General features: G+C 53.6%; 1 protein-coding gene across 8 annotated transcripts in view; it reads left to right on the forward strand.

Annotated features, from left to right (window-relative positions):
- Positions 1 to 19687, forward strand: part of GRK5 (G protein-coupled receptor kinase 5) — a 231478-nt gene that overhangs the window by 201892 nt on the left and 9899 nt on the right. For 3 of the 8 annotated variants that reach the window (XM_060404747.1, XM_042238657.2, XM_060404751.1), the window contains 7 exons: positions 1183 to 1275; positions 7278 to 7341; positions 8265 to 8405; positions 10059 to 10249; positions 12742 to 12779; positions 14692 to 14781; positions 16566 to 16774. In XM_060404747.1, the coding sequence (XP_060260730.1) occupies positions 1183 to 1275; positions 7278 to 7341; positions 8265 to 8405; positions 10059 to 10249; positions 12742 to 12779; positions 14692 to 14781; positions 16566 to 16774 (826 nt within the window). Of the gene's footprint in view, positions 1 to 1178; positions 1276 to 7277; positions 7342 to 8264; positions 8406 to 10058; positions 10250 to 12741; positions 12780 to 14691; positions 14782 to 16565; positions 16775 to 19687 lie in introns of all 8 variants that reach the window. The other 5 variants (XM_060404748.1, XM_060404750.1, XM_060404749.1 and 2 more) reach the window with 3 other exon arrangements.

A 19687-nucleotide genomic window follows, 5' to 3' on the forward strand; every position in this document is an offset into this window, starting at 1 on the left:
AGGCTCCGTCATCTCGCTCGGATGTGCCGCGAAGCTACATGTATGCACTGGGCTCACAGCCGCTCCTGTGCCCAACGCGCCTTCCCCATGGGCTGACAGGCAGGGGCACAGACTTACCCACCGAGGTCACAGCAGGTATGGGTGCACCCTTGTTCAGAGTTCGCAGCCCAGACATTAATTGGGCACCTGCTATGTGCGTGTCACTCAAGGGAGACCTTGCGAGCAAGAGTGCAGTCCTGCCTTCATGGCTTACTGATGGCGCTCCGTGCACTGTGGGAAGAACTGGGATGTTCTGGGGAGGGTCAGCTTGAGGCCCAGCCCTGTGGCAGGTGCTGGGGAGAGACCACCGTGGGCAGAATCCGGGCTTTGGAGGTGGCTGAGGGTCAGCCCTGACAGTGGGTGGGGGGGTCCCTGGGTTGCCCCCTGCCCTTGAGGGAGTGGCTCTCCTGGCCCCACACTGGCCCCTGTTCTCAGTCTGGCAGGACGCACTCTCCAAGGTTCTCTCACTGAGTGTCCCTCCCTTTCCCAGGCCCCAAGTGCCTGGGTTTGACTGGTCAGTATGGCTGCTTTTTAAAGGGAACCAAGCCCAGCCCTGCCTGCAGCCAAGTTCAGAACCCTCCAGGGCCTGGCCTGGGACCTGGCCCACAGCACGTGCCCAGTAAATTCTACTGCAGGGGGCTTCATTGGTCCTGACCAAATCCAGAGCCCGTGCCCCTCGGCCTCTTGCCAAGACACCCTCTGCCTCAAAGTCCCAATCCCTCCCTTGTGCATAGTTGAACAGTGCTGGGTTCTCATCTCAGCTCCTGTCCCTTCTTCAGAGAGATCTCTCGGACCCCCCAGGGGCCTCGCTACCTGCTAACTCATGATAACGTGCCCCTGGGGTCATTTATTTATTCGTGGTCTGTCCCCCTCACAATGCCACGGCATTGTGTCCCGGAGCCCAAGCGGTGCCCAAGGCAAGTACTGACGACTCGTCTGTGGGCCAGTCAGTCTCAGACCAGCTTTGTAGAATGGCCGGGGCCTGGCTCCTCTCCCGCTGTGTCTGTTGGAGGCCGCTATGTGTCTGCATTTCCAAAGTCTGGAGGTGGAGGAGGCCGGGCGGTGACCTGCTGCTATGGCCCTGCCCGCCTGCTGCAGAGTCAGGATGGTGAAGTGTTCATCCGTTTGTCCCCTCCGAGCTAGGTCTGTCCACGACTACCTGAGGGGAGAACCCTTCCACGAGTACCTGGACAGCATGTATTTTGATCGCTTTCTCCAGTGGAAGTGGTTGGAAAGGTGAGTGCTTCTGGGGTGGCACACCCCACACACCAGTGTGTACAAGTGTGTGTGTCAGCAGGGTGGGGATATGAGTTTTTCCCATAACAAGTTAGATAGAAATCAGTTACTTCCCTTGGGTCCATGGCTCAAATAAAATGAAGCATTCTCTTCCTGTTCATTTCTTGAGTATTCTGGAAATGCTCAATGCTTATTATTGTGCGCAAACAACACACACACACACACACTCATTCAGACATATACTCAGCATTCTGTGCCTATTTTTTTGGTTCACTGTCTTTGGGAAGTCTTGCTTTGCCAACATAAAGGGCTGCCATATTCTTACGCTGGGACTTCTCAGGTGGCACTAGCGGTCAAGAACTCTCCTGCCAGTGCAGAAGACATAAGAGACTCAGGTTCACTCCCTGGGTTGGGAAGATCCCCCGGAGGAGGGCACGGCAACCCCCTCCAGTATTCTTGCCTGGAGAATCCCATGGACACAGGAGCCTGGGGGGCTTCAGTCCATGGTGTCGCCCGGAGTCAGAGGCGACTTAGCTTGCATGCACATAGTCTTACACAGATGTACACATTTCTCATGTAACCCACCCCCTATTGATGGATGTTGGAGATTGGTCTCAATTTTGTGTGCAACCTTCCCTAAATAGTGAATAGCTATGTACGTAAAGCTTTTCCAAAATATTTGTTTATTTATTTGGCTGTGCTGGGTTTTAATTACAGCCCTCAGGATCTTCAGTTGCAGCTTGTGGGATCCAGTTCACTGACCAGGGATCAAACCGGGGCCCCCTGCACTGGAAGCGCAGAGTCTTAGCCACTGGACCACCAGGGAAGCCCATACATCTTTATGTACTTTCAGAGATACATCATAGATATTCCTAGCAGAGGAACTCCAGGGGCAGGGTTTTCAGCTGTGAGGGGCGGCTAGATCTCCCTCCCCAACTGCTGCCCACTTCCTAGTCCTGCCCATGCCCCGGGTGTCTGCGTGGCCTCAGCTTCAGCCACACTGTTCTTGGCCTGTGAGAGCAGGGTTTCCTCCTTGTTTACCTTTGATCTCTAATTGTGGGTGAGACAGAGCATCTTTTCACGTCTTTTATTTGCCACCTTATGCTTTTGAACTGTGGTATTGGAGAAGCCTCTTGAGAGTCCCTTGGACAGCAAGGAGATCCAACCAGTCCATCCTAAAGGAAATCAGTCCTGAATATTCATTGGAAGGACTGGTGCTGAAGCTGAAACTCCCAATACTTTGGCCACCTGATGTGAAGAACTGACACATTGGAAAAGACCCTGATGCTGGGAAAGATTGAAGGCAGGAGGAGAAGGGGACAACAGAGGATGAGATGGTTGGATAGCATCACTGACTCGATGGACATGAGTTTGAGCAAGCTCTGGGTGTCTGTGATGGACAGGGAAGCCTGGCGTGCCACAGTCCATGGGGTCGCAAAGAGTCAAGACACGACTGAGCAACTGAACAGAACTGATTCTCTTCAAAGAGCTCCTACACACACAGTAGTGACTTGGTCAGGCAGAGGTGGCCTCTGTGTGACTGATGAGAAAGGGGAGGCCATGAGTATGTGGCTTGCTGGGTCACGCAAGAGGGGTTAGTGCAGCCCAGGGGGTACCGCAGCCCAGGGCCCCCGAGTGGTGCTCTGCCCACTGCAGCATCCCAGGATTTGCAGGTCAGGGCTATGTTCGCATTAAAGACATACTGTGGGGACTTCCCTGGTGGTCCAGTGGTTAAGACTCTGCTTCCAGTGCAGGGGATATGGGTTTGAAACCTGATCAGAGAACTGAGATCCCACACGCCACAGGGTGTGGCCAAAAATAAAAAGAACAAATAAATAAACCCAACATTGTAAACAACTGTTAGTTTGCTCAGTCGTGTCTGACTCTTTGCAACCCTATGACTGTAGTGCACCAGGCCCCTCTGTCCATGGGATTCTCCAGGCAAGAATACTGGAGTGGGCTGCCATTCCCTTCTCCAGCAGATCTTCCCCTCCCATGGATCGAACTCGGTCTCCTGCATTGCAGGCAAATTCTCTACCGTCTGAGACACCAGGGAAGCAAATTAATAAAAAATAAAGCCATACAGGGTGAGCTGGTAGGCAAGGATGGGAGCTCCCCCTCCCACCACCAGTTCCTGTGCTGGAGGTCTGGAGCACACTGTCGTACGTGCTGTCATCTCCACGTCACAGGTGAGGACACTGTGGTCAGAAAGCCAGGAACCCTCCTGCTCCTGCATGTGTTTTGGATCCGTGCTGAGTCCCCTGCAGACGCCTAGGATGCATACCTGGGGGACACGAACCCCTGAAAAGCTGCACTCGCTGCCCTCCCTGCCCTCTTCAGGGAGATCTGAGGCTACACCCCACCCTACATCCTGGGGGACGTTTGTCTCCACCCTGACCAATGGGGTGACAGAGGAGTGGTGGACGGGCTTCTCTGTTGGCACGTGGCCTGCCTCTGGCCACCTTGCCCGTGCACGTCATGGCTCCAGGAGCCACGTGTGGGCCACCAAGAGCCCACAGCCTGATCTGAGTCCCAGCTCAGCCTCTTCCTGGGGGGCCAGGGCAGGGCTGCTCCCCTCTCCACCCCTCGGCTTCCTCACCTGTGACGTGGGGATGAAAGCAGTGCCTGCCTCGTGGGCGTGGTGAGGATGCGATGAGAGCACAGCCACACCTCAACAAAGCCGGCCTCCTAGGGAGGTAAACAGCTGACTCATCGGTGTCATGCGTCGTCACTGAGCGCTTTGGCGCTCATCACCACACCTGTCTAATGTTTTGGAGGAAGCAGCTGACCCTTGCGGTGTGCAGTCTGGTGGGGAGATATTCATCTTGCCGCACCTTGCTCCATAGTTTGGAGCCCTGGGCTGTATCACACAACCCCGATCTGTGCCCACCTTCCTGGGGTGGTGGTGTGGGCTCAGGACGCCGAACCTGGTCTCCGAAACAGACTGTCTGGACCCCAGTTCCAACTGCACTGCTTACCAACCGAGGCCATGGGCATCTCATTTCACCTCTCAAAGCCTAAGCATGCCCATCTGCCAAATGACTGCAGATTCTCGGGATTACCTGTGTCCGTGAACAAGCTGCTTCGAGCAATGGGGGTTGTTACTATAGAGACCCTCAGAAGGGGCCACATCCTTTATCCTTAGAGTGCTAATGATGACATCTGACACTTAGAGGCTTACAGAGAACCTTTGGATATATATATACCTTTTCAATATCTCCATTTTACTGAAGATGCAAGGCTCAGAGAGGTTGATGGGTTAGCCCTGGGTCACACAGCAATGGCCTGGCAAGACTGGAATCTGAAACTCAGGTCCCTGGCTCAAGTCCTTCACCCTTAGTTTATCCAGCATTCTGTTCCAAAGGAAGCCTTTAGCTGCAGCCCCTGGCTTTCACTTTACTTGTCAGGACCAAACACATGAAATAGAGAAATGGACTTTTAAAATCGGTGTGTCGACCTCAAAAGAGTTATGCCCTTTTGAGGCCCTGAAGCTGTTGAAGCCAGCAAAGCAGGACCCTGGCCTAGAAATGCCTTAAATGACTGACAGCACCCACGCTTCCCCCCCTGCCTTTTTTCTTGCTAACAAGATCATGGGCTGTTGGTGCTGTGCTGTTGAAATATTAAAGGGATTTTTTTCCCTCCCAAGGTTAACCAAGAAATTCCTCGGAAATTGTATTACACTCATTTCCCCCAGTAGAGGAGCTCTGTGGTAATGTCGGCCGACTGTTTGTTCTCCATGTATCGTAAACTGTTGGCCCGGACGCCTTCATGTGGTTTCGAGGGCAGCTGGAGGAAACGCTTCCCAGGGCCGCATGTTGGATGCAGGCGCATGGCGGGTTTGCTCCAGGCCAGGCCGCTTGTGTGCAAGACGCAGAGCAAGGGGGAGTCCAGCACAGGGGCAGCCTGGACCCCGCTTCCTAAAGAAACACCAGGAAGAGGCAGTGAATCACACACATGAATTCCAGACAGGCCAGGGAGCATCCAGGAGAACAGCGCCTAAGAGAATAGCATGATGCCGAAGCCGTGATTCCCACTGAAACCCAAATCCTCTTCAGGACCCAGCAGCGAGAAGAGTTTCCATGGGAGATTCATTCAGGAGCCGCTGGAGATTCATTGGTCTTTCTCTAGCTGACCCAGTTCTTTGGCCCATTCCAATCTCATGCCAGTCCCCACTCTGGGGAAGAACCTTGGGGTGGGATTTGGGGATGCTCAAAGACAGTCCTTGAGGGTCAAGAGCCGATTTTAATATCGTAAAAGCTGCTTCTTCTTACCCATTAATAGATTGATGGCTTTTTAGGTTGTTTTCGTATCTTGACTATTGTGGATAATGCTGCAATGATCGTGAGAGTAAAATAGGATCATGTTTATACAAGGAGTATTACTCAGCCTTAAAAAAAAGAGAAGGAAGTCCTGCCATTTATGACAATGTCGATGGACCCGGAGGACATTATGCTAAGTGAAATAAACCAGACACAGAAAAACAAGTACTACGTGATCTCTCTTATATGTGGAATCCAAATGGACTCATAGAAGCAGAGAGTAGAGTGGTGGTCACCAGGGGCAGGGAGGGGATGGGAGAAATGGGAGATGTTGGCCCAGGATACAAGGTTGAAGTTACGCAAGATGCATCAGTTCTAAGGATCTCACATACAACATGGGGACAAGAGTTAACAGTACTGTATCATTTACTGAAACTTTGCTAAGAGGGTGGATCTTAAGTGTCCTTGGAAGAAAGGAAGGAAAGAAGGGAGAGAGGGGGAAATGTTAATTTGAGGAGGTGATAGGATGTTAATTAGCTTGGCTGGACGATCATTTCACAATGTATGCATATATCCAAACATCAAGTTGTACTCTCTGTTAGTTACACCTCATTAAAGCCAAAAAAAGAGGCGGGGGGTGGGGGGGAACCTGACTTTTCTTAGCCAAATAGGCCAGCAATGAAGAAATACACACTATCTACAAGGTGGAGTCCTTTGCTGCAACTAAGGGGCCATTTCTTTCTTTCTTTACTCCATGAGCCCCACCTTTGCCCCACGATCGGAGGCTCGTCTCATTAGACATTATAAATGGTTTGGCTAGTTAAAATGGGGAATCGAGAGACATAAGGTGATTAGTCATAAATATCAGTGGCGCTCGTGGTAAAGAACCCACCTGCCAAAGAAGGAGACGTAAGAGAGGCAGGTTCAACCCCAGGGTCGAGAAGCTCCCCTGGAGAAGGGAATGACAACCCATTCCAGTGTTCTTGCCTGGGAAATCCCATGGACGGGGGAGCCTATCCAGGGTGCGATCCTTAGGGTCGCAAAGAGTCGAACACAACTGAAGCGACAGCACGCACACACACACACACACACACACACATGCATACACACACACACACACACACACACACACCTTTCGGCAGACAGGATCTTCTCCTGTCCTGGGGTTTAAGGGCGTCCAACGCCCTCGGTCCTTGGTGAGAGAGTAACCAGACTGGACGTGGGGATCAGCAGCCTCTCTGTTCCCAGGAGGCTGGTCTTCCCAGGGCACGTCTTCAGGAAGGAACAACTTGGGCGCCTGGGGACAGGAGGCTCAAGCTGTTCCGCCAGGCAGGTGTGGACGCAGGGCTGCGGTTTCCTTCCTGGCCTCCGTGGGACACCGAGCCTGACTCCTGGCCCTCTCTCTTCTCCCTGCACTGAGGACACAGCTTCCTTCTGAGTACAGCCACAAGATTTGCATTTGGGAGAGAGAGGGGAACCACAGGGAAAGTGCAGTGAAGCAGCCTCTGCTCACGTTTTTCAAGCCTCCTGCTCTTTCCTTCCCGTCCAGGGCCAAGGGCGCCCAGCCCCTGAGCCAGGGCTTGGGGGTCGCATCTGCAGCGGTGGTTCCTGAGGGTCCCCAGGGCGGGGTTTGGAGGTGTGTGCCTTGCCCCGCTCAGCTCCTCTCAATGCTGCCCTTGTCTGTTTCTTAATTCTGCATCTTAATGCTATGAGACCCATGCTGGATTTTTGCTTTTCTTCCAGGCAACCGGTAACCAAAAACACTTTCAGGCAGTACCGAGTACTAGGAAAAGGGGGCTTTGGGGAGGTGAGTGAACATCCACATATTCATGAAAAGTTTCTGGACTCTTGTCACCTTTTCTGTCCCTTCCGGATTGGCCTGAAAAGTGTCTGAAGCAGGGCTTCTGAGCAAATGGCTGGGTCACGCGCCCCCTGGTGGAGAAGTGGGGTGAGGCTGGGGCCTTGGGAAGGTTATGGGTGTCTGAGGAAGGGAAGGAGGGTGGCTGGATGGAGATGTTGGAGCCAGCCTCAGGCAGGGTTCAAGTCTACAGAAGGACGATTCAATGTGCGTCCTTGATTGTATTTGGAGGGTGAAGTGAGGACATGAGGGGCCTAAGTATGGCCAAGCCATGCTGTTAATATGCGCTGTTATGCTTAACCTGATCTTCCCCAACCTTGCCATTCCCGTTTCAGAGATGAGGAAAACTGACGTTCAGAATGGTTAGGTAGCCCAGACAAGGTCACACAGCTGAATAGGGGCAGAACTAAGACCAGATCCAAATGCCCGGGGTCTCATTCCTCTAAATTATATAGTCAGAGTTCCCAGGGGTCTCCCATGACTGCCCCCTGCTCCCCAAATGAGCCTCTCCTACCAGCAGCTGGTCCTTCAAAGTTCCCAGTTATTAGCAGCTGCATCTGGTTGGAAGCTTGGGACAGAGAAAATCTAGTTGCCCCCGAGATAGGAATGGTTCTTTCAGCCTCGGCCAGCCATGTAAACTGGTATAGATGGCTGCTTCTCCACCTCCGAAGGCTTGGGTTCACCTGAGATGGCACCAAAGTCATCTTGACGGCAGGGCCCTGCTCACTCCTGAGGCTGTTATACCCACAGGCCGGGGCACGGCCAGCTCTGGCCGCCGTGGTTCCCAGCCCTGGAGACACTGGCCTGGAGGAGTCTCAGGACAGCTTGGTCTCATGTGCTGTTTGGGCTTGTCTTCTCTTTGGCCCCCTCAGGTCTGTGCCTGCCAGGTTCGAGCCACGGGTAAAATGTACGCCTGCAAACGGTTGGAGAAGAAGAGGATCAAAAAGAGGAAAGGGGAGTCCATGGCCCTGAATGAGAAGCAAATTCTGGAGAAGGTCAACAGTCGGTTTGTGGTGAGTGTCAGGGCCTGGGGACAGACCCCCCTCCAGGTGACCGGAAGTGTAGCAGAGCGCCCCCTTCAGGTGACTGGAAGTGGACCAGAGCCCCCCCTCCAGGTGACCGGAAGTGTAGCAGGTCCCCCAGAGCGTGGGATGCAGTGAGGGAAGTGAGGAGTGAGTTGCAGGAAGGAGCCCAACGCTCCCTCCTTCTCAAGGCAGTTTGGACTGACTATGTCCTGTCCCTGGAGCTAGGCTGGCTCCCCTCTAGGTGTGAGCTTCTGTTAACACCTCCGTGGAAGAAAGGGGCCCAGCCAAGAAGCTTTGTTTCCGCAAACCCCGTAGGCTGGTTTCATCATAGGAGGCCGAAGCGTCAGTCCCATCTCGTTTATACGCACCTGTTACTCTGTCCAGGCGAGGCTCTGCTGCAGTAACAAACCAACCCCCAACTCAGAGTAGCTGGAAGCGGCAAAGGACTCTCATCTGAAGTCCTGTCAGATGAGGCGTCCTCCTCCACCTTCCCACAGATGGACGCCCCTCCACACCCGCTGGGGGAGTGGGGACCTGGAAGGGGACCTGTGTTTGGCCAGCTCTCAACATCTCCCCCATTGGTTATTATAAAACATAATATATATATGGGTAAAAAGTCAAACCTCACAGAAGGATGCCAAGTAAACATAGAAGCCTCCCTCTTTGAGTAACCACTGCAGACATGTTGGGCTTCCCTCGTGGCTCAGACGGTAAAGAGTCTGCCTGCAATGCAGGAGACGCAGGAGATGTGGGTTCGATTCCTGGGTTCAGAAGATTCCCCCGGAGAAGGAAACAGCAGCCCGCTCCAATATTCTTGCCTGGAGAATCCCATGGACAGAGGAGCCTGTCAGGCTATATAGTCCACGGGGTTACAAAGAGTGGGAAATGACAGAGACTTTTCACTTCACTTGATACATATGCAGGCTTTATTATTTTTAGCCAATGGGATCTTGTAACAAATCTTAGCCTGCAGCATTGCTCCCCTTAAATTGTAGATCTTCTATAACCAGACAGATAGCTGCGCCTCTTTTTTAAAGCTATGCACCATTCCTGCGTACAGGGAGGAGAGAGGCCGTGACCTGTGCAGCCACAGGTAGAAATCACTTCTGGTTTTGAAGGCACCACAACAGACAAAGCTGCCCTGGGTCCATCCATCCTTCAACATCCCTTTGGCGTTTTTCTGTGGGGATGTCCGGAAGATGGATTCCAGGCGGAGGAATAACTCTGTCAGAGAGCATGTGCATTTCCCCCAGTTACAACCTCACCGGTTGTGCCTGATGGCAAGCAGCGCCATCCACCCAGGCTGCCTGCATTCCCCAGAACTGGCGGGTTTTGTAAGGGGATGGCCAAAGGGGACAGAAGTTCTAACCACCTGATGCACGCGCATGCTTTTGTGACTTAAAAGCAACAGACACCGTCCTGTCGGGACCCATGAAAGGGGCCAGCTGCCCCTTCTGACTCTGCTTCCTTGCCTGGAACTGCCGAATGGGATGGAGGGGCAGAAATGAGCTGCAGGGGGTGGTGTGAAGTGGCTGCAGCTCCCCATACTAGTCCTCCCACCCAGCTTCAAGGACCCCTGAGGAAGAGGAGCAGATGTGAGGGTCCCTGGAACCCCACCACACGGCTGTCTTGTGCTCCCAGGTCAACCTGGCCTACGCCTACGAGACCAAGGACGCACTGTGTTTGGTCCTGACCATCATGAACGGCGGGGACCTGAAGTTCCACATTTACAACATGGGGAACCCTGGCTTTGAGGAGGAGCGTGCCCTGTTCTACGCGGCAGAGATCCTGTGTGGCCTGGAGGACCTCCACCATGAGAACATTGTCTACAGGTGAGCAGGCGACCCTGGGTCCCCCATCTGAGCCTGAGCAAGTGAGGCCAACCCTTCCATGCTCTGAATTGGTCTCTCAGCCTTGCCCTTGAGTTGAGGCTGGGTCATTGCCCTTGAGTCAGACAGACTCCCACCCTGGAACCGAGAAAGGGAGGGGGGCCGCTTAGTGGGGGCCAGGTGATCCCTCAGAGTCGATGAGGTTGGGCCACTGGTCCCTTCCCACCCAGTACCCAGGAAGCTCAGTGAGTGGAGCCTGGTGGTCTGATCCGGAACCAACCCTTGCAGGACTTCTGCAGGATCCCCACTGAAGCAGGCATCAGAATGGACCCCAGTCTCCCCTACCCCAGGACCACGTGTCCAGATTCTGTGAGCAGTGGCCTTCAGACTCTTCTCGCAGGCCTCTTCCAAGAATCTTGAAAATCTGTGTGCCCTCATATGTTCTAAGTAAACACCTAAAATAGTCCATCATATGTTAAAGTAGTGGCTAGTATTATTGATGTTTTTATATTGAACTCAAGTGACATCACATGTCTAAAGGTATCCAGTGGAATCTAATTGCTATAGCAAATTGACCTCCACCATCATGTAACTAGAAAAAATGCATGAAAACTCTTTAATGGTGAGGAATTTTCTATCCTTCTCTACTTCCTTCGGCCCCCAGAGATTGCTATTTTACTGTAATATGCTTCTTGCATAAAAGTCAATGATCAGCATTCCACTCTGAAATATATGGATGTAGATAAGATTTTTTAAAAATTCTCACTGACCATAAGGCTCCAAGTGTTAAAGTAATTTCTTCTGTTGAATTGCCCTTATAATTATAATTAGTAGGTTCCACTTCTGATTGGGACCCTGGAGGTTTCACCCCGTGGAGTTGGGCACCATAGCAATACGCAGGAGTAGGGAGGAACCTGCTTTTCTTCTGTCAGTTGGGAGAAGAGCTGTTGAGAAAGGACAGGTGGGAGGGGAGATCCTGTAAGATGCCAGGACAAGGTATTTTGATGCTAAGGATCTAGAAATGCATATTCTTGAAGTCCCAACACATGGGTGACTCTCTCATCCCCCACCCTCATTGGGCACACACGCCCCAGTTTGAAGACTTTTGTCACAGGGCTGTTGGCTAAGAATATCTTGGGAGCCCAAGGTTTTGAAAATAAGGAGGAATGGTCTTGATGACATGCCCTCCCCCCGCCCCCCACGTCTCCCAATTTATGCTTTTGTTTTGTTTTCATTCAAGTGAGAAGAGTCAGAAAATTTTCCCTAAGGGTTGAAAAAAGAATCCTCCACTTAATTGTTTTTCTCTTAAAAAAAAAGAAAGAAAAAGAAAAAAAGGCATCCCTCCAAGTTCTAGCCTTTCTATTAATACTAGGGAGGAAGAGAACCACGGTGCCTCCCTGGCCCAACCACTTGCCATAGCCTTTCTGTGGGTGTGGGTTCTGTGCCCACCAGCTGTCTTTCCAACCTGGTGGTCAGTGGTGGCCGATTAATTGAAATGAGGTCTCCTGCCCTTATTTGGAAGGGTTAGCACATCAAAAGCATGGAAATTAATAACAATGGCAACAAAAGTATGTTGTAATAAGTAACCACATACAGACCCCAATTGTCACTTTGTGAGCTTGCATCACTGGATTTGGGCACATGAACCTCTCCCCATGAGGACAGCTGCCCTCAGTTTAATGAACAAAGCCAGTTGATTGAGAACCAAATCCTCAGTCCAGATGCCATGTGTGGCATCTGCACAATGGCTTACCCAAGTTACACACCCTGTCCTGTTGGTTATTCTTTAATTCACAGAGAAGAGCTTTTATTAATAAAACTAGACACTTCTGCTGTCTCTCCCCCTTACAGTGGAAAGGTTCTCTTTCTCATGAGCATGACCGTGTCTTGTAAAGAGAAGAGAGACCTTGGAGACAGGAGGAGGTGGCTGCGTCTACAGCTGTGCCTGGCGGCTATGCTTTCTCCCAGGCTGTGGCTCAGCTGGAGCTGGGGAAAGTGCCAGGCTTCCCAGGGGCCCCATCCCAAAGGGGGTCTTTGTCCTGGAGGTTACCATTCTCTCCCTTACAATTCTCTGACCCAACTCTACAGCTGGGGTTTTATCCTCAGTAACTTCTCTCCCTTCATTCCCAGGCCTGACTCTTGCCTTCAGGGCATCCGGAGACCTCGAGGTCTTCCTATCCCTGGAGGGGTCTGTCACCTCCCAGCCCCAGGGGCCCTCAGTGCACGGACTAACCTTTGCCTAACTCCTTTTCAGTCACTATCCAGAGTCAAGAGGATACCTATGGCAAACAATAGCATTTGTTTTAAATTAATACTGGAGGGAGAGAAGTGAGTCCAAGATGGTCTTGACCCAGAGAGAGACCAGACCTCCTGAGCCCAGAGTTGGGGAGGGAATACTTAGGCCTGAGTAGCTCAAGGGGGTCCACAACAGATGCTCGTGTGCCCTTGCCACCCAGAACACTCACACTCACACGCTGGTGATCTTTCCCTTTCAGAGACTTGAAACCTGAAAATATCCTGTTAGACGATTACGGTAAGTCAGGCAGCGGCCCCGGGGATCCTTTTCCTGCTCTGTAGCTGGGCGTCACAACCCAAAGGGAGCAGGAGGCTTCCAGCGGAGACTCAGAGATGCTGACCCGGCTCCACGGGAGGGCAGAGGGCATGGACAAAGCTCCTACTTGGCGAAGAAGGATGTGGCCTTGTGATTTTTCCCCTTAAGCAAGTTGTTGCAGTGGCGGGTCGGGGACAGGGAGAGGAAGAGAGAACCAGCACTGAGTGAGGGGTGGAGGGTTCCAGAGACTCTGGGCAAACATCTAACTCTCACACAACTTCCCTCACCCCATCTTTCTAGTCTGTGAAATGGAAACAGTGGGCCTTGCCCTGCCTTCTTCAGATGGTGGAGGGGGAGCTGAGGTTCTGACAAGATACCTTGATGAGTTGTTTTACCAACTGCGTGCATGCGTGCATGCTTAGCGCTCAGTCCTGTCGACTCTTCGCATGGACTGTAGCCCACCAACCACCTCTGTCGGTGGGATTCTCCAGGCAAGAATACTGGAGTGGGCTGCCATTTCCTCCTCCAAGGGATCTTCCTGGCCCAGGGACTGAACTCGGGCCTCCTGCATTGCGGCTGGACTCTACCATCTGAGCCACCAGGGAAGCCAGCTGTGTGTTAGGTGTCACTACTTGGCTGCCATCGTTATTTCCACGTGTGTTTGTGCACACACACGTCAATAACAAAGAGCCACCACAGGAGCCCCTCGCGACCGTTTAGACTCCCACACCTGGGAAAGGGTTGTCGCATCCTCTATCTAACTAAATTGTCCTGTCTTTACAGAGGGAGCAGGGCCAGTTGACCCTGTGCCCATTTTACAGATGATAAGATTGAGGCTCAGAGGAGCCTACTCTCCAAGGCCCCCCCACAAATATCAGTGGGGAGTGGAGACCTGAAACTAGGTCTCCCTGCCAGCAAATCCCAGGCCAAGGGGAGGGAAAGGGAGAGAGAAGACCTGGAGAAGAGGTTTGAGTGTGATGCTGTCAGGCAGAGGGCTCAGGGCCCACTGCCCCTCTGTGTATGCACCCAGAGCCCCCACGGGTTCTTGTTCCCTGCTGGTCTCAGAACCGTGCCTACCACCAATCTGTCACCCAACAGCTGGAATCTGCATGCTCTCGCCTCGCACCATTCCCGCCTTCGTTGGGGGCCACTGAGCCAGCGGGCTCCACTCAGCTCCAGCCTCTCGGGGCGGCAAGGGGGGGCTCCCTGCTTCGGGCCTTGTTGAAATCCAGGCTGGGGAGCAGGTCAGTGTTCCTTCCTGCAGGGTCAGATGAGGCCATGGCCCTGCCAGGTTGGCCGCTGGAAGAGACAGTGCCAAGGCGCACTCTCAGCACGGGGTCATCTCTGCCTTTTGAGGGTCAGTTCTGGCCCGGGAGTTCCAATGCCACCTCCCAGTCTCTGCTGGTCTGGGCGGCAGGTTCTCCAAAGGGAAACAAACAACCCCAAAGACCAACAAGGCAGAACAGGGAGTTGCCTCCCAAGTTGCTTTGTGATTTTTCCCCTTAAGCAAATTGTTGCAAAATGTCAGGAGAATCTCACATTTTCCCATGAATCAATCCCAGAATCGAGCCAAGGCATCTTAAACTTTGTGATGTTAGCCTTACAAGAAGCCCCTTAGGGCATTTTATGAGGCTGGTCTGCCATCATCTAGCCAAATCCAGGGGTCCTATTGCATCTTAATGTTTTTCTCCCTAAAAGTAATAATTTACCCCTGACCTCTGACACCTAACTCTCGCGATGGTCCACAATCACCCTGCATGGCCAACTGGGTACCACTCTTCTTGGGACAAATGAAAGGCGAGGGCCCCACGGCAAGTCTAGGGCCCTGCCCAGGGTGGATCAGATGTCCGCAGGATCACTCCAGGGACCCGCTGACGCTGCTGTCCCCCATCAGGCCACATTAGGATTTCGGACCTGGGCCTGGCCGTGAAGATCCCCGAGGGAGACCTGATCCGCGGCCGGGTGGGCACCGTTGGCTACATGGGTGAGTGTAGCCATGGCTCCTCCCTGAGCTGGGCCCTCGTAGCTGCTGGCCTCTTTGTGCAGCGTGGGAGGCAGGAAGTTGTAGCCAGGGTGGGGAAGTGTTGGGGCCCCAGGGTGTCAACTACACTGAGCTCTGCAGCCCCCACCCCCAGCCCCACCTGTGTCTCAAGCCAAACCCCTCCCAGGGCAGTTTCAGAGCCGACACACAGAGTTGCCTGGGGTGTGGGTGTAGTAGGGTTCTGGTGAACTGGCAGACAGCCTTTCAGAGTGACCTTGAGAGTGGGGAGGTCACTAGGAAGGGCCTGGAAGGGAGGAGCACACCACCTACAGTGTCACAAAGCCCCGTTCCAAGGAGGGACTAGCCATGGCTCCTGCCCTGTGTCCCCTGAGCCTTCTCAGAGACCGTTGCCCTGGAGCTACACTGGTCCCCTGGGGTCTGCCTACCAAATAGGGATATTCCCTGGGCATCTTCCTGTACACCTCAAACACATCCACCCGCTCACCCGAGGAGGCAGGGGACTTGAGAAAGCTCCAAGGGATGGGGACACTTGTCCTCCTCTGGGCTCATGCCAGCAACTCACGCTCAGAGTTCTGGACTTTGGTGTCAGAGGATCCTTTTCAGATTGCATGATATTGTGGGACCCATGGGGTATGTGTCTATGTGTATGTCAGAGGTATGTATACCTATGTGAATGCTGATGAATGGACAGATGGATAGATGATCAATAGGTGATAGATAACTGATGGATGATGGAGACCAGGTTAATAAATGGATGGATAGATGATAGATGGATGGGTGATGGATGGATAGATAGATGATAGATGGATGGATGATGGGTGGATAGATGATGGATAGATGGGATGGATGGGTGATGGATAGATGATGGATGATAGATGGATGGGTAGTAGATGGATAGATAGATAGCTGGATGGATGATGGGTGGATGGATGATGATGGTTGGGTGATGGATGGATAGATGATAGATGGATGGATGATGGGTGGATGGATGATGGGTGGATAGATGATGGATGGATGGGTGATGGATGGATAGATAGATGATGGATGGATGACAGGTGGATAGATGATGGATGGATGGGATGGATGGGTGATGGATGGATAGATAAATCCATCTGTGCACTCTGTGTGTGCCTGCTTGGGCATCTGTGTCATCTTCTCATGCAATGTCCACACCCATGTGGATACATTTGCCTTCCTGGATGTATGTGGCCTGCCTATCTTCTCTTGCACTTCTCTGGTGAATCTATAATCCATTTAATCAAAGTGTTAGGGAAGGCATAGTGAGATGCTGCTGGAATTCCAGATATATTTAAAGTCACCTTTACTTTGGGTGGACACACTTTCATTCTTTGAAACGAATATGTGCAGAACACCTACTGTACGCCAGGCATCGTACCTGTTATCAGGCACAGCAGGAAATAAGGTGGCTCACAGTCTAGCAGGGGAGATGTCAAGGGAATGGGTTGTTTCCATCCACCATGGTCAGGCTTCTGAAGCCACAGTCAGAGTCCTTTGGGAGCACAGAGAAGAGCAACCAAGGCAGGCTCCCAGGAAGAGAAGGTATTTCTAGCAGTTGGTGGGCAGGAGTCAGCAGCGGGAAGGGATCCCAGCCCTGGAGCCCCAGGCCTCCTGTGAGCAGTACCATCACTCCTAGTTGCAGGATGTCCTGAGGCCCCATTAGCATCCCAGTCCTGGCCTCATGTGCCTGGCTCTGACCCACCACCAGCTGTCTCTCACGTCCCCTGGATCTCCTGCTCTGCCCCCAGCTCCAGAGGTCCTGAACAACCAGAGGTACGGCCTGAGCCCCGACTACTGGGGTCTGGGCTGCCTCATCTACGAGATGATCGAGGGCCAGTCGCCCTTCCGCGGCCGCAAGGAGAAGGTAAAGCGGGAGGAGGTGGACCGCCGGGTGTTGGAGACGGAGGAGGTGTACTCGCACAAGTTCTCCGAGGAGGCCAAGTCCATCTGCAAAATGGTGAGCTCCCAGTGAGCCAGACATCGCCCTAGGGCCGGTGTCCAGTGCCGGCTCCCCTCCCGGCCCCTAGCCGAGAACAGCAAACAGGCAGATGGGAGCAGGGGCAGGGCATGCCAGGGTGTGGGCAATGAAGCCGCAAGGTCTGTGGACTGGGGTGTTTGACAGACGCTTCCAGGAGGGAGCCTGGGGTGGGGCAGGGTGGCTCCGTGACAAGGGAGGGGGGCTGCAGTGAGCAAGGAGAGGCACCCTTATGTCCAGCTCTGGGGGGAGGTCAGCATGGGGGAGAAAGGGGATGTCCCAGCTGGCCCCCAAGATACAAAGGCATCAGGACAGCCCCTACCCTTGACCTTGGGCCTCCTGTGCCATCCAGCTCTGGGTCCCTGGTGCTGCTCTGGGGCCAGGGGCTGCAGGCAGTGGGTGGTGATATTTTCGGCCTTCGAACATCATTTACTCATGTTTTCCACCCACTACATGGAGTGTTGGTCACACTTGCTGAGGTCCTGAGTGACAGCATCCATGGATAGAGAATTTGACCCAGCCCCCGGCAGGGCTCACTCGAGGTGTGACCTTTAGTCAGGCTGGTGGGCAGGGGCCAGACTGGGGGGCTGGAAGCCGGATAGAGGATAAGGTGGCAGGACCTCACAAGTGAAGCTGGAGAGAGTCCGCCCTTGGACTGAGGCCCTTCTCCTTGATTCCGGGGGGCCTGCTTCCTTCCCTGCCTGGCTCTCTGGCTTCCGAGTCCCACTTGTGCCCCCTAGGGCCCTCTTCCCTCTGGGTTCAGTACTGCTGTGCTGGGAGCTGCCCACTAATGCCAGCCGCCCTCTAACGCCAGCCACGCGGGGACAGAAAGGGCCTGAGTGCCCAACGCTTGGCACTTGCGAACCCCCAGGTCCCTTCCTCTGCTCTGCAACTAGAACAGCAAGACCAGGATCTGACCCTCAGGGTCTGAAATGTGGACATCAACAACCAGGCCGGGGTCCAGAGAAAGGCAGGCCTGGGAAACTGATGGAAAGTAGCGAAGGCCTGCTTCTAGAAAACCCGAGGCTGCACTGCTAGGGGCCCCGGAGCCATCTGGCCTCGCTCCCGCCCCCAGAAGGCCGCCCTCCTGGAGCTGGCCACCCGCTGCCTGACCACTTCCTCTCACCAGCCTCAGTCTGACGTCGCAGAGGCACGGAGAGAAGGAGTTGGCTTAGAGCTGCCATCTGATCACTTCCAAAGAGGAACCATAGATCTGTCATTTGCGTGTGTGAGAGGCCGTGAGGGAGGCATGGCGTGTACACAGCAAACACATGCCCGGACCACACGCCTGGGCCAGCCTGCAGCTGGGCAGCCCCCAAGGAGACAGGTAGTCACGGCAGCCAGAGCTGGGATAGAGGGACAAGAGGAGCAAGGCAGCAAGAGGCAGGGGAATGGCTGAAACCTGGGGGTCGAAAGGGGAGTTAACAATACTCGATGTTGCAACTAGGTACCTAGCCGCTGGGACCTAACTGGGTGAGGGACAGAAGGTCAGTGCATCAGCAAGTGCCCTGGGTCAGGGTCAGGAATTCAGAGAAGCCGTTCTGAGACACTCTAAGAGCAACAGGGGACCCGCTGAGAGGACAGAGAGGCACAGAGGGCCCCCTGCCCACAGTCATCGGCTCCTGGGCACTGCTGTTCCTCTGCTGCCCCCTGGGGGCCACTACAGGGAAGGCGGCAGCTGAGCCTGGAGCTCCAGGCAAACCTGGGCTCATAGGTGCAAACGTCAAAACCAAGGTCCCCTCATCTTTCTCAGCTAGAAGAACCTCTGGAGCCCTCTGGTCTTGCTCTGCTTCCTTGAAAATGACCCTGAGGTCTTGGGAGTCTGATCTTGGACTTCCATGCCCGTAACCTCAACCCATCTGGTCTGGCAGCCAGGCTCGCCCTGTCACTACCAAGGGACACCAGGCTCAGGACATAGCAGGGCCTGATCGTAAGAAGACCACGGAGGCCCTGGGCAGCTCCAGCCCCCACCTGCTGAGGAAGACTTTTCTACAAACAGCAATAAAGTTAGTCCCCAGCCCCCATTCCATCTTGGCAGCCACAAAACCCCCTCCACTGCCCCTGTGGTCCAGAAGGGGATGCGTCTTATTGTCCTGTCTCCTGGGTCCAGTCCCTAAGCCCAGACCTCAGCCCCCACCTTTATTAGGCCCCTGCTGAGTCCCAGCACTGTTCCTTCCCCACTAGCCCTGTATCCCTCTCAGTCTCACCCATCCTTCCAGCCCATCTCTAGTCATCCTCTTCCAGGAAGCCCTCTCTGCCTGCCCCATCCACCTAAACTCACAGCATCTCTCCCTCTTGCTTCTCCTGGTTTATACCTGATATAATATTTGTGAACTCTTGACCTGATGCCCAGCTTGCAAACAGGCAACATATAGTTGGGTGTTTATTTTAGCTGAACAGTGTTTTAGAAAAAAAGTGAATAGTGGGTTGTCAAGATTTTTAAATGGGGCAGTCACATAAAAACCTGGATTTTCTGGCTTCTTTTGAAAAAAGCAGAAGCCCTGGACACCTGCCAACATTCCTGCCTGGCAGGAGCTGAGGGACAGCCTGGCATGGCCCACGCAGCCCACCCCTCACCTTTTTACCCTCCCTGTGTCATCTGTCTGGCCAGCCTCTGCAGCCTTTGGGGCCTGCAGCCTCTGCGATTTCTCGGAGACAAGCAAAGCCCCAGGAGAAGACCAGGAGTGGCCCCGAGCCACCAGTCCATGGGGCCAAGCCTGCCTGGGGGGTCGGTAGACTGAATGAGGCAACATTGTGAGCGGCTATCTCACAGCTTCATCCCTTCAAGGCCTTTCATTCCTTAGTTTGGGGGAGGGCAGTCCCAGCAAGTCTCCTCTCTAGACCATGGACCCCAGGAGGCCCCCTGCCTCTCAGAATGAGCATGTGCAGAGGGCA

This window comes from Ovis aries, chromosome 22 (genome assembly GCF_016772045.2).
Source record: "Ovis aries strain OAR_USU_Benz2616 breed Rambouillet chromosome 22, ARS-UI_Ramb_v3.0, whole genome shotgun sequence".
Lineage (NCBI taxonomy): Eukaryota > Metazoa > Chordata > Mammalia > Artiodactyla > Bovidae > Ovis > Ovis aries.